The sequence below is a fragment of the Ammospiza nelsoni genome, chromosome 8, assembly GCF_027579445.1.
Source record: "Ammospiza nelsoni isolate bAmmNel1 chromosome 8, bAmmNel1.pri, whole genome shotgun sequence".
Lineage (NCBI taxonomy): Eukaryota > Metazoa > Chordata > Aves > Passeriformes > Passerellidae > Ammospiza > Ammospiza nelsoni.
The window spans coordinates 5,827,150-5,840,210 of record NC_080640.1 but is presented as its reverse complement, the minus strand read 5'-3'; the positions used below and the strand labels follow the sequence as shown (position 1 = coordinate 5,840,210).

The window sequence follows — 13,061 nt, the reverse complement described above, 5'->3', positions numbered from 1 at the left end:
GCTTCCATCTGTTATTCACCACAGCTTAAACTGGTTCCACCACTAATGCACTGTCACTTAACACCAGGGCCAGCTAAGGCAGGACTCAGACCTGCCTTGGGCTGGTGTGTTGTTAATTTATTCCACATTACAAAGGGGAAGGTTTCCTCTTCCCAGGTCCCTCAAACACGCTGCTTTGCTGCTTGTCCCAGTCTTGTTCCCTGACTTGTATCTCTGGATTACCAGGTGTGTGCTCCTGGCAGTTCTCACCTCAGGGACTGGTTCAGGGTTGAGGATGCCAGGGCCTTTTTGGCAATGTCATTTCTCTGCCCTGATTTGGGAAGCAGCTGAGTCAGCCAGGCAATTTAAATGGCAGTGCTTGCCCTCCTCTTCTGGAAAATTCTGGTTAGGGCAATAGGAACATTTATGAGAATGGGGGAAAGGGGTATTTAATAACCCTGAGGGGGCTGGGTTTAATATGGCAAATTTCAGCTCAGGTATTCAGTAAGGAGCTGGTGGAGTTTGAGAAGGGGCAGCTGTAATAACAGACTCTATTACCAGACCTATTCCAGAAGCCTTACTCATGGAGTTGTAATGACATCAATTTGCTTAAAACATCCAAGTGTGCTGCCAGTGAATTTATAGCTTGTCTAGTTACCATGACAATCCCAAGTTCACCAATATATTCTCTTCTATTTGTTGGCTTTGCTCTACTCTTAGGTTTTGGGTTTTTTTGCTTGTTCCCACTGTGGTTCATGTAATTAGCATTTACTTTAGCCATTCTTAAATGATGTTTAAAAAAGGAGTGGGGAGAGGTGCAGGTCTTCACTGTAGTGCCAGTTACTGTTTACTGAGAGTGGAATCAGACCCCTCCTGCATTTGCCTTTGGTATGTAACAGAAATAGGAATAGAGAAACATGGTTTAGATAATTTAACTGCAGGGTGTTATCTGTCCCTCTGCTATTAAAGCTTTGGAAGGAGACAAACACTTCACCCAGAGAGGCAGGCTGAGGCTCAAGCCTGTTCCACCTGACCTTGTGCTAGAATCATGGAATGGTTTGGGTTGGAAGTGACCCTAAAGATCATCTATTTCTACCTCCTGCCATGAGCAGGTGACATTTGGCTCAGCAGGCCCTTTGGTCTGACACAACACAATTATCTTCTTGACCCTGATGAGGTTTTACCATGTACTGAAGGACATCACCCCCAGAGGCTGAGTGAGCCTGCAGAGTTCAGTAGCTGTAAACAATCCTTTACCTTTAAAAATTCCCCACAGTTCTCCAGTGGAGTAGTGCAAACTCTGCCAGTTACAGACAGTATCCATATGGTTTTTTTAGAGCATGTTCCCCTCCAGTTCCAGGTCCTTAGGATGTGCTGCTGCTCCTCTCTCTTCTTCCCTTGTCTGACCTTCTTCCCCAGCAAGTTGTCAGAGGAAGGCTCAGAAAAGGCAGAACTCAAACAAGAAATTAAACTCAACCCCCAACTTCCTGCTTTTGTTCAGTGCCAAAAGCACTGCAGGAATCTCTTCTTGCAGAAGCCCAGGCCTGCTAGTTTTCCTTGCTCTTCTCTATGCTGCTCTCTTCCTGTAGGATGGATTGATTGGGCAACCATTGTTTTCCTCACACTGAAAATAAATCAAATCCTGCAGCAACAGCAGAGCAGTGACCTGTGTATTGTGCCCTAAGTTAAATTATGGCACACTTGGAGGCTGCACTTGTGCTAATCACCTTCACATAAATAATTTTGTATTATTTAGTGTATTTCCATCCTTGTCACACAGCCTTAGCAGCACATGACATAACTATAGGCAGGGGTTGTAGCAGAGGTGGCTCCAAAATCACTGAAGATGTTGTCACAATCACAGAGTCTCCTGTAAGCTCTTTCTGCAGCTCTTCACAGACAGCTGAGGATAATTTCACTGGATCAGCAAAATGTATCACCTTGCTGATCCACATATACAAAAATGATGGCACATATCAAAAGAACTTTCTTTCTTTGGATAAACACAGTCAACCTGCAAAAGTGGAATTCCTCATTGTCCACTACAAGGTCAGAAAGAAATGGGATCTCCTCATGGCTTCAGTGTAAAAACCAAGTTCTAAAGCTCAAGGGCTATCAAGCTTCACAACTCCTTCAAGTATGTTTAGAAAAACAGGAATTTACTGGAGGTCAAGTTTGTCACCCATTTCCTGAGCACTTTTTAAACAACTAAATTAAACCAATATTCTGTTGCCATCCAGGGTTGCTTTGTCTAATATCACTTCAAGGGCTGCCTCACTCACATCTCATCCTCCAAAGGAGCATTGTTAGATCACTGAGAACATCAAAGTGTTCTGAGAAGAACCAGCTGGGCTTTACCCACAGGAGTGCTGATGTCAAAGCTTTCACCAGCTGGGTTCCTGGAAAGAAGCACACCAAAAGTTGCAACAGCAGAACAAACTTAGGTACTCAGCAGTCATTTAATTAAGGAATCAATCACCTGGGGAAGCAGAGAACACAGGCTGTGACAAAGGCTGTGTTACAGTGCTTTTCTAGCACTACTCAGCATCAGCTGAGGTGTGTTTGTGTGCCTCCAGGCTGGGCTGGCAAAGCCACATTCCCAAGTTCACCATCGTACACCAGATCTGGCACCTTTGCCACACACAATCACAATTCAGTCCCAAATGCCAGTGGTGCATTCAGGATTCACTTGGATCAGAGCACACATTTCTGTATAAAAGCCAGGCTCTAAATGCCCCTGTTGTAGAAGAACACTGTTTCTTCTGTAGATGACAGAATTTCTGGTTCAAGGTCTGCTCGCTTTATCTGCAATGTAGGAGAAAAGGGAATCAGCACCACCATGGCCTGGAAAGTGGATGTTAAATCATTGTTACTCCATTGCACTTTGCACAAATTCAAGTACTGCATTCAGGATTTGGGACTTGCTCTTTGTTTATTTGGGGATTTGAGGGATTTTTTGTTGTTGTTTTGGGCCTTTTTTTTTCTCCTCCAGCATTTTCTGCATGTGCACACATATTGGAAAAAATACTTACTTTTTAAATAGTGACATTATCTCTGTTCACTATAGAATCACAGAATCATTTAGGTGTGAAGAGACCTTTAGGATCACCCAATCCAGCTGTAAATATATTTGGGTGACACACAGGAGAACTTCTGCTGTGGACTGAGCCATTGGGAAGCCCAAAGGGCATGAACCAGCCCTAATTTCAGTACATAATTCCTCAAAAGTCCCCTCATTTATGTTCAGTTTGCTTTGTTGTCATAAGAGATGAAGAAATTTTAAATAACCCAAAAAACTAAAACACCAGAAAGTTTAGACAAATAAAAGAAACCACTGAAAATTGCAAGAGTTAGTTCTTTAGTTCTCCTGACTTTGCTTGCTTCAGATTGTTGTGAAAGTCTGATAAACCTACATTGAAAAGTGTAAATATAAATACCAAACAATGCAACTCAGACCTCAAAAGTCCTGTGAGCCTCTCCCTAGTACATGGGCCTTCACAAGCAGCCTCTTTGCTGCCCCATTTAAGATGTACCACATTAATCCTGTTAATTTTTTTAATATGTGGCCTTCAGAGTGCTGACCATAGTTCTGAAAAGCTGATTTAATGTCACAACAATCTTCAATCAATTCCTGTGAAAGGACTTACCTCCCCACACTGTGGAAACATACTAAAGGAGACTGGCAGCATCCCTGCTAGGACTGACATAATCACAAACATCCTCACAGGACCCAAAGCACGAGGATTTTTAACAATTCTTGCTCTGTCCAAGACATTGAAAAAAGTATATATGTCAGTATATAAAAAAATAACCTGACAGTAACACAAAGAGCATTAGCTACTGTTTTACTGAAATTAGTAATAATCTAGGCTTATGGTTCCAAAAGATGTTTCCCCACTTCACTTCCTATGTTCTTACTCTTAACTTCCTTTGTTTTGTGCTTTCCTGCAGCATTTTCCAAGCTCAGACTGTCAAGATTAAGAAAAAAAGCAGCAAGATCAAAGTGACAAAAGGAGATAAAGTACATTAGTGCTTAAAAGTATTTCAGTTCCTTCATTAAGATTTTTCTTGCCTTACCCTCTTTCCTTACACATCCAGTTCCTGTGGGCAGCCCTATTTTACTTTGTACAAAAATGTATTACTTGACATATAGATATAAAATTTTATTTTACATCTGCATTTGTCTTCTGGTAACAGGAGTCCCTTAAGCTGATAGGGAATCAATTTAGGCAATACCAAATTACCTGACAGAGATAGATTATCCCTACCTGTATTATTTACATGACAAAAGATCATGACCAAAAGTTCAGGGCAGGCTAAGAACCCTCTCATCAAGCATACAATGTATTCTTAGGATACAGGGATTTAAAATGTTGAAAAGCAAGAACATGTTTTACAACAGGTGGAAAACTATTAGGAAGTTTGCATCCAGCTATAATTGCAAATTCAAGTGCCACATTACCTCTTCAAATACACAAATGTAAGCTAAGTGCTGTGAACAATCTTGATACAAACACTGAAACTCAAATGTTAAATTAGGGAACTGGAGGTGGGTAGGTGCTGGAAAAGAGCCTGTCAGGAGAGCACAAACATGTTTCCTGCATGGGAGCAGAGAGGAAAACCTCATTCCTACAAACCCTGGAGCATGGGTTAGACATAACCACATTCACTTAATGACCTCAGAGAATCACAGCAGCTGAACAGCGACTTCCCACATCACCATTTCCACCAGGACAAGCAATACTGGAAACCCAAGGGAAAACTTGGCAAATGGTGAGAGCCAGACTGAAAAGCAGAGTCCCACTGCCCAGGCAGCCCAGCCCCTGCAGTGCCTCTCACCTCTGCACACAGTGCATCAGCACTTCTGGCAGGAAGAACGTTGTCCCAAACAAGACTGCTCTGGACAATGCTGTTTCCATAACAGCCTTCAGGGAGAGAGCAAAACAAGTGGTGTCAAAAGAATGTTCTGGGCAGCTTCAAGCACTGCCTGCTGCCCTGAGTGCTTTTTTGTCTTACACTCTGGACTTTAAAGCAACAGGTCAATGAGGGATAACACTTACTAGAGGAATTCTTTCTTAAATGGAAGCTAAGAGGCAAATACTCTGCTTGTGACTGAGAAATTCTTTACAAGGAGGGTGAAACTACTGATGAGATTTCCTGCCATGATAATAATTTTGCTAAGACTTGCTTTTTAAAGTTGTATGAAGCTGAACTTCATACAATTGGTTATACCTTGTGGACATCCTAAGTAGCCTGTGTTAAATCTGAAGTTCCATCTCCAGCTGTCCCCAAATCTTTATGCTCATGCAGTTGTTTCCACAATACAGGGCATTTCTCTGAGGTGTTCCTCAGAAGATCCAAGAGTCTTATCTCCTTCTGGAGGTGACCAGAGCAAACAGAAATATCTGTGCCAGTGTCTCTGGTCCTCAGTATATTGGTGTGGGGAGGCAGCCAACCCTTGATGACACTGAAGATGTGGAATCCAAGCCTGCCCAAAGATTCAGCACCTGGTGTGGGATTCCTTATTCAATATATCCAACCTAGCTACTGTCAGCATCACATTCTGCTCTTAGCAGGGAATGAAAGGCAAGTCAAAAAAGTTCTCCACCCCCTCACCTACCTTCTCACCAGCCTTCTTAGACACCCCTATAACCTTGCCGTTCTTGTCCATCACTTCTATCCCATTATCAAATTCTGGGCTTCTCACCATTGCCACGGTAAACGCACTCGTCAGACCTGCAGGGGTAAAGGGGACTTTGCTTTAATAGATCCCAAAGGACTGCCTCAATAGTAACATCCATAATGATGTGCATTTTACATTTCCAGTTCAATAGTTCACATCTGAATAACCTGACAGCTTGAAAAAACACTGCCCCATGAAAATCTACTCAGGATCTGAATCTTTGTTTCAGAATCTTGAGAGAGACTGCAAGGCTTCAGGCCTAAAATGTGCTTTGTCATTATGGATTCAGAGCTTTAAAATCATTTCCATCCAGTTCAAACCATGAGTACTTTGTCTTAAGAGAAGGTGGAGGGATTTCTGTTGTGGTTAGGTTTTGTTCTGCTCAGCATAAAATCCAGCACAGAAGACAAAATCCTGAAAGGAACAAACAGGGTTTCAGAAAAGTTGCATCCTGCATTGAAAGGAAGGGCACAGACTGTCAATCTGACCTTGCCTGAAAGACGAGGTTTATTAGTTCTTGGTAGAGCTATTCCATAAAGACATTAGTGTACCAGAGGACACTTTGCAAATGGCTGGACTAACACTAATCAATTACCCTCAGGCTTTTCTCTACATTTAAGAAAAGGGAAGCACATTTAACACCTGCTTCAAGGAAGCAAGCCAGAAACCTCTAATGTACTTCAGAAAGATCTGAGTAGGCATCTCACATAACTTGAAACAGGAGATGATGCATTTTAATTTTATCATTTTTTTCCTGAGAAAGGAGAAAAATTTCTATAATGGCATTAGAAACATAATTAATGACATTAAATAATTGAACTTGTCCTGATGCAACTTCACCCTGGCAGAAGAGCTGTTGCAGTAATGAAGTGAGTCCCACTTTCCTTGCAGGATTAATAACACCCTGCTGGAACAATCTCCTTTTCTGCACTCCCAGAGCGATGTCGCACTCTGGTGTCACACATGTGCCACACCAGGTCACATCAGTGCCACTGCTACTGTCCTCCTGATCTGTCCAGCTGCTTTCAGGTGGGTATACAAAGCTCACAAGAGTGCTCTGCAGCTCTGAAACTAAAACCAGCAAGAATCCAGTGAGGTCAGGGACACTCACAGTGAGAGTTGTCTCCCACAGAAAGGAGGGGACTAACAAATGCAGCCAGAGAAGAAACAGAGAGCACACCTGGGCAAAAGTAAGAAAACTCTACAGTCAGACAGGCAGATGGCCCTCAGGCAGCTGCATGGGGCACAGTTTGTTCCCACTCACCAAGCAGAGGAGCAGGCAGCAGTTTTCTGACCACAAGGTGCATTAATGAGTTCTTCAACATGTAACGATTCATGAAGACAAGAGGGAGAGCCTAAGGCATGGAGAGGAAACAGGCCACTGAAAAAATGTGCAGCATTTCAGTGTGACAGGTTAGGAAAATCAATCTGTGACTTGGTTACCATCTATGAAAATAAACAAATGCCTTGGTTTAACATTCCAGCAAAATATACAACTTCTCTAGTTAATGAAGGTGCTTATAATCACTCTTTTAGATAAGAATGCAAAACATTGTGATAAAAAAACCATTCAACATTATTATGTATAGCACAGCAGCAGTGTGAATACAAAGACAGAAAAAAGAAAATAATTACCTCTGACTAATATTCCTTGGACATTTGTCCAACTGCATTGTGTCACATATTCCTCTCTCCCCCAGACAGGAAATCTGGTTTACTTCTGTATTTTTCCTGCTTCTCTGCAGCTTCAGCCCAATTCTATATTCACATAATACACTTGCAGGAAGTTTCATGTAGGAATAAAGGGCCAGGACACCAGCTGGCCCTCAGAGACTCCCCTGAAGGACAAAGGGAAGCACTCCCATGATGACCCAACAGGCAGGGCTGCCTCCCCAGGTTTCTGTAAGGCCTGAGCAATCCTGGCCAGCTGTTCCACCCTGCAGTGGGCAGAGGTGAAACCTCCCTCTAACAGAAGCAAGAACCATCATATTTTTCTGCCAAAAGCTTATGAAAATCACTGCTTTGTGTGGGGGCTGAGGAGAGGCATTAGAGACATCTACACTAGTGATGAGTGTCATGATAATTCCTGAGCTCATTCTGATGTAACAAACTCCAGAAACCAAAACCTCCTATTTCAGCAGAGAGCACAGGGTCAGCTCCCTTTTGGAAGGCTGATTTCCCTGCATCCAGTGCAGTATTTTCATGGCTATGTTCCTGGGATTTGAACAAACACTGTCCAGTACTGATGCTTGCAGACCTCACCACTTGTTTGGAGTTAGATCTCTTCCACAGCACCACATCAAAAATCAGCTAAAACAGTGGCTCACCCTGTGCTTGTAAACACTGGCCAGTTCCTCTCACTACCTGTGTGCTAAACTTGCAAAACAACAAGAAATTGACACAAGAGGAAGCATCAGGGGAAGCCAAGCAAAATAATGGCTGACAGATGATCAGAAAGTATTCTTATCCTGAACAGTTCTGTGGGAAGATATCAGAGCAGAGCACCAGAGCACAGTCCTGAAGGATATGTGGCACTGTGGATATCCTGAGGGATATGTGGCACTGTGGATATCCTGAGGGAAATGTGGCACTGTGGATATCCTGAGGGAAATGTGGCACTGTGGATATCCTGAGGGATATGTGGCACTGTGGATATCCTGAGGGAAATGTGGCACTGTGGATATCCTGAGGGAAATGTGGCACCGTGGATATCCTGAGGGAAATGTGGCACCGTGGATATCCTGAGGGATATGTGGCACTGTGGGTATCCTGAAGGATATGTGGCACTGTGGATATCCTGAGGGAAATGTGGCACTGTGGATATCCTGAGGGAAATGTGGCACTGTGGATATCCTGAGGGAAATGTGGCACTGTGGATATCCTGAGGGAAATGTGGCACTGTGGATATCCTGAGGGAAATGTGGCACTCAGTGCCTACACCTTCTCAGGAGAGCTTGTTAGGAAAGCAGTCATTGAGCAAATACTTACACCAACACAGGCTGAATAGGAAATGGCTCCCAAGCCAAGCAAGAGCTGCTTTTGCTGAAGTGAGTATCCCTAAGGAGAGAAAAACCACACTGCATAAATACATTGTAAAACATTTGCAAATCAAGTTCAAAATGGCATCTGCACAATGAAGAGGATTACAAAAATAAATATCAACACTCACTTGAGCCTTTGGGGTGCCATTTCCATTTACCAGAGTGAATGCTGTGGTGTATGTGTGAAACACAAACTGCAGAAACAAGAGATTGTAAGAAAAAATTAATTCAGGGTTGAGACTAGAAAAGCTGTAAAAGTAGAAAGAAAGAGGCAATTACCTGCCAAAAGAAAGAATGCCTTGCGTGGCGCTGAACAGATGAAATGATGACCTAAGAGGAAAACGCACAAGAAAATGAGGTTTGAAGAGTGTGGAGGATTTTGGTGCAGGAGCACCAGGAGAACTGCTGAGGTACCACTGGCAGCAGTGTCAGACTCCAGCCAGTGCCCAAGGCCATCAGCCCTGGTTCCTGGCTACCACATTCTCTTCTTACAGTAGTGGCATGCTCATTTTTCTGTACAACAGAAAGCACACAGACATGTAAAAATCACAGGCACATTGGGGTAAAACATTGTGTGTAATATTGCAGCAAGGTGCTTTCTTACCCAAAAGAAAAATGCATTTATGCCTGTGAAGCTTAAATAGATGCAAATAAAATAACTAAGGTAACAAAAGTCTAATTAAAGAAATGATTGAGAAAGAATCAATGCTGGAGATATGAACACTAACTTAGATCTAACTGACCAAAGATCAAAGGTTTTAGGAGTTAATTCCCAGCTTCTTCTGAAATTCAGACAGTGAATACAAACTTCAGCTTCAATAAACCACAACCTTTCTTGAGGTTTCAAGCTAAAGGTCTGGAACACTTTCAAAAAACAGTCAGTCAAGATAAGAATACAAAATATTGAATAAGAGGAAGGCTGAGAACCTCCAAAGCCTCAGAGAAAGATCAGTAATTCATTTAATATTAGCAGATCATCCATCTTTATTAGTAATGCCAGCACTGACTCTAACCACATCTATGAGAGTACATTAAGGTGTAAATATAAAAAATAAGTATTTCTATTAATTTTATTACTGTTATTAATGAATTTAACAGCCATCAAGACTTTCACTGTACTTTCTAGCAGTGCCATGTAAGTTCATGCTGTAATGTCTGTATGGAATGACATATCTCAGGATGTACACTCATGGGCCAAGCCCAAACCTAAAGAATCTAAATTAATAAATAAGCACATGATTACAGCTACAAATTTGATGAAACAAAATGGTGCCATTTTTGAGCACAGTAACAAGAGTTTATTTTTATATATTTGGTAGTTTACTGGCAACACCATTTCCTACTTGCAAATGCACATCAACATAAGAAAAAAAATCATATTCTGGGTCTGAGCCACAGAACACAAGGCTCCAACCCCTTCCCAGTGCAGTTCCAGATTTTTGAGGCTGAACAGACCAAACCTTGCCTTGCTGTCATTGCTGAGTGATCTCACCTTGCATCAGAAAGCTGTCCTTCACACATGAACAGTCTCTTGGAATGCTGCTGGAGAAGGGTAACCAACAGCTTTGGACTTCCAGGGAGATTCTTTAAGGACTCAATTTCCAGGTTACTTCCCATACAACAGATGTCTTTCAAACAGCTTGTGCTGAAGCTACAACAAAGCCCCAAAACTCCCATTCCCTCCCTCCCACCCCTGGCTATGGCAAATGGAAGCCTTGCTGGATGCACACTGGAATCTGTCACGATTACTCACCAAGGGAAGAGTTATGGGCATGAAAGCTAAAATGAAAGAAAACTTTATTTCAGTAAAAATAGCATCTGTGAGTGTAGATGGATGGTCTAGAGCAGAAAATTCCCCTCATTTCCCCTGTCTATTTCCATCTCCAAGTAAAACACTGCCCACAAACCCCAGCATCACCATTGACTCCAACCCTAAGCTTTATCTCTCACTCCTGGCTCAAGAAACCACAACCCCTGCTCAGATTTCACAGCCAAAAGGAGCCCTCATGAACTCCCCAGGGCTGCTTGGAAACCAAATAACTGAAGACAACTTCAGCCCTCTGTTCAAAAAGAGAGGTGGAACAAAAGCTGCCACAGTGTGAGTGGCACAGGAGATAATGAGTGCAGAGCCTCAGTGTGGTTATCTGTGATTAACAACCTGTGCTCCTAAACAAACCCCAAGCACACCTGATCTGTCACCAGAATGTAAATTCACCCAGCAGCCACAGCCATCAAAAGGAAAATTTAAATTACAGCAGACAGTTAAATGTGGAGGGATTTGGGAACTCATTCTGCACAACAAGAAGGACAGACTGATCAGTGTTTCCATCTAGATAAACAGATTATCCCAGGGAGAAATTCTTCAGCAGGACCATAGGAATAAATCAAACAATCTTCAACACATTTAACAATACAACTAAGAGAAGAGCCTGCTTGCTTTTCTGTGTGAGTGTCACTGTGGTATCACAGCAGCTGTTCACCATGAGCTCTTCCTCCCTGATGCTTCAGTCACACACACAAAAAAATTTCACTTAAGGGAACCCACCTGGAGGTCTAAACAAAACAGGAATTATCTTGTCTGTATCAGGATGTACACTGGACTTAAAAAGGGAAAAAAAGCAAATTAGAACATCTTTGCCATACTTGAATAACAGGAAAAAAAATCTAAATATTTTGTAAACTTACCAGGCTTAGCAAGAAGTCTTTTTTAGTCTACAACAGTTGAAAAATTAGGTTAATAATTAAATTTCAGAGGAGGCTGGGTAAAATCTTCTTTCTAAACTTATTCTATGTCTTTTTCTAATCACTTCCTTTTATACATTCCTTTTATATATCCCTTTAATTATATTCTTCCCCTAAAATTTCTCTGCATATACTCCCTGTGGAATATAAAGCATTCACATCCCATGAGCTGTGTAACAGCACCAAAGCACACACTAGAGCAGAACAGAAGGTTTATTTTAAAAAGTTAAAACTAGTGAGCATTTTAAACCATAAAACAACAATTGAATATGGATAAACATATGCAGTCCAAAATACCTGATTATTCTGTATGGGCTCACTTAGGGTCTTCTCATTGATTAGTATTGATAACCTGGTTCTTTGTATTTCATTCTGTATTTGAGAGAAAAAAATAAACAAAACAAAACAAACAAAACCATCTCAGTTTCAATATTTTCAGTGCAATTTATCAGCTATAAAACAAACCTAGAAGCTAATGATGTACCTGTAACTTACAATGAAAGCAAGAACACTCCTAGACACAATGAATTCACATTTACAGAAACTTTTAAACTATTGGGACAATTCAACTGCTGGCACAGTGTGAGCAGGGCTGCTGAGATCGCTGTGCCTAGAATGTCCCTTGGTTTATGTAATCACAGGTGCATCCACGTGTGTTTGTTTATTGCAGGACTCTGGAATGCTTTGGGTTGGAAGGGACTTTAAATCCCACCCAGTGCCACTCCTGCCATGGCAGGGACACCTTCCACTGTCCCAGGTGCTCCAAACCCAGTATCCAACCTGGCCTTGGGCACTGCAGGGATCCAGGGGCAGCCACAGCTGCTCTGGGCACCTGTGCCAGGGCCTGCCACCCTCACAGGCAGGAATTCCTTTCAGCTACACAACCTAAACCTCCTCTGTCACCTTAAAGCCATTCCCATGTCCCAGCACTCCGTGCCCTTGTCGAAAGCCCCTCCCCAGCTCTTCGCCACCCCTTTAGGCAGCGGAACATGACATCCACCGCTACATTCCTCACGAATTCCCTTCTCCTCGGCAGCCCTGCGGTGATTTCACAAGGCCATTCCCCCCCCGGCCCAGGCACAGCCCCTCAGGCCGCCCGCTCATCTCGACCTTCCCGCGCTACTCACGGAGGACTTGAGCAGCAGCAGCGGATCCAAGGCGTCCGCCCAGAGGAGAAACCTCTGGAAGAAAGACTGAGGGAGACACGTTGGAGGCGTTATTGCGGACCTTCCCTAACAGGACCCGTGCCCCCTCCCGGCCGCGGTGCCCACCTGCCCCTCCGCCCTCCAGAAGCGCAGGTTGGCATCCATGGAGCCGCGGCACCGGAAGCGCCGCCGGGCCCGGTCCGGTGCCGCACGCTCCGCCCGGCCACGGAGCCGCCGCGCCGGGGCCCGCTCCCTGCAGCGCGCTGGGGAGAGGCCCCACGGCCTTTCCCTTCCAGCGGCTTCCCCCCGTGTGAAATACGCCAATCACTTGTTTTTAAAATGTTCAAAGTTTAATAGTAATAAAATGGTTATAAAAATAGTAATACAATTCGAGTAATAATAATTTGGACGATTTGGATTAGGACAGTATGAGACAATAGAAACAAAGGGTTATGGATGTCTGGGTACCTT

General features: G+C 43.1%; 1 protein-coding gene across 1 annotated transcript; it reads right to left on the bottom strand.

Annotated features, from left to right (window-relative positions):
- Positions 1-2,419: 2,419 nt before the first annotated feature.
- On the bottom strand, positions 2,420-12,780 carry SFXN4 (sideroflexin 4). Its single transcript, XM_059476935.1, has 14 exons — positions 12,717-12,780; positions 12,573-12,638; positions 11,743-11,817; positions 11,389-11,415; positions 11,249-11,303; positions 10,457-10,482; positions 8,983-9,033; positions 8,832-8,897; positions 8,651-8,719; positions 6,927-7,017; positions 5,600-5,715; positions 4,819-4,904; positions 3,627-3,741; positions 2,420-2,784 (listed from the first exon to the last, which is right to left on the bottom strand). The coding sequence occupies exons 1-14, from the start codon at positions 12,753-12,755 to the stop codon at positions 2,707-2,709; spliced, it is 960 nt and encodes a 319-aa protein (XP_059332918.1). The 5' UTR covers positions 12,756-12,780; the 3' UTR covers positions 2,420-2,706.
- Positions 12,781-13,061: the final 281 nt, after the last annotated feature.

What these genes read in the sequence shown, in the direction of transcription:
- SFXN4 (XM_059476935.1), bottom strand. Translation starts at nt 12,755, where the DNA reads ATGGATGCCAACCTGCGCTTCTGGAGGGCGGAGGGGCAG. An exon ending in CCTATTCAGCCTGTGTTGGT is followed by an intron (nt 7,018 to 8,650) that starts GTAAGTATTTGC and finishes TCCATGCCTTAG; the next exon opens with GCTCTCCCTCTTGTCTTCAT. An exon ending in TGTTTCCACAGTGTGGGGAG is followed by an intron (nt 2,785 to 3,626) that starts GTAAGTCCTTTC and finishes CCTACATTGCAG; the next exon opens with ATAAAGCGAGCAGACCTTGA.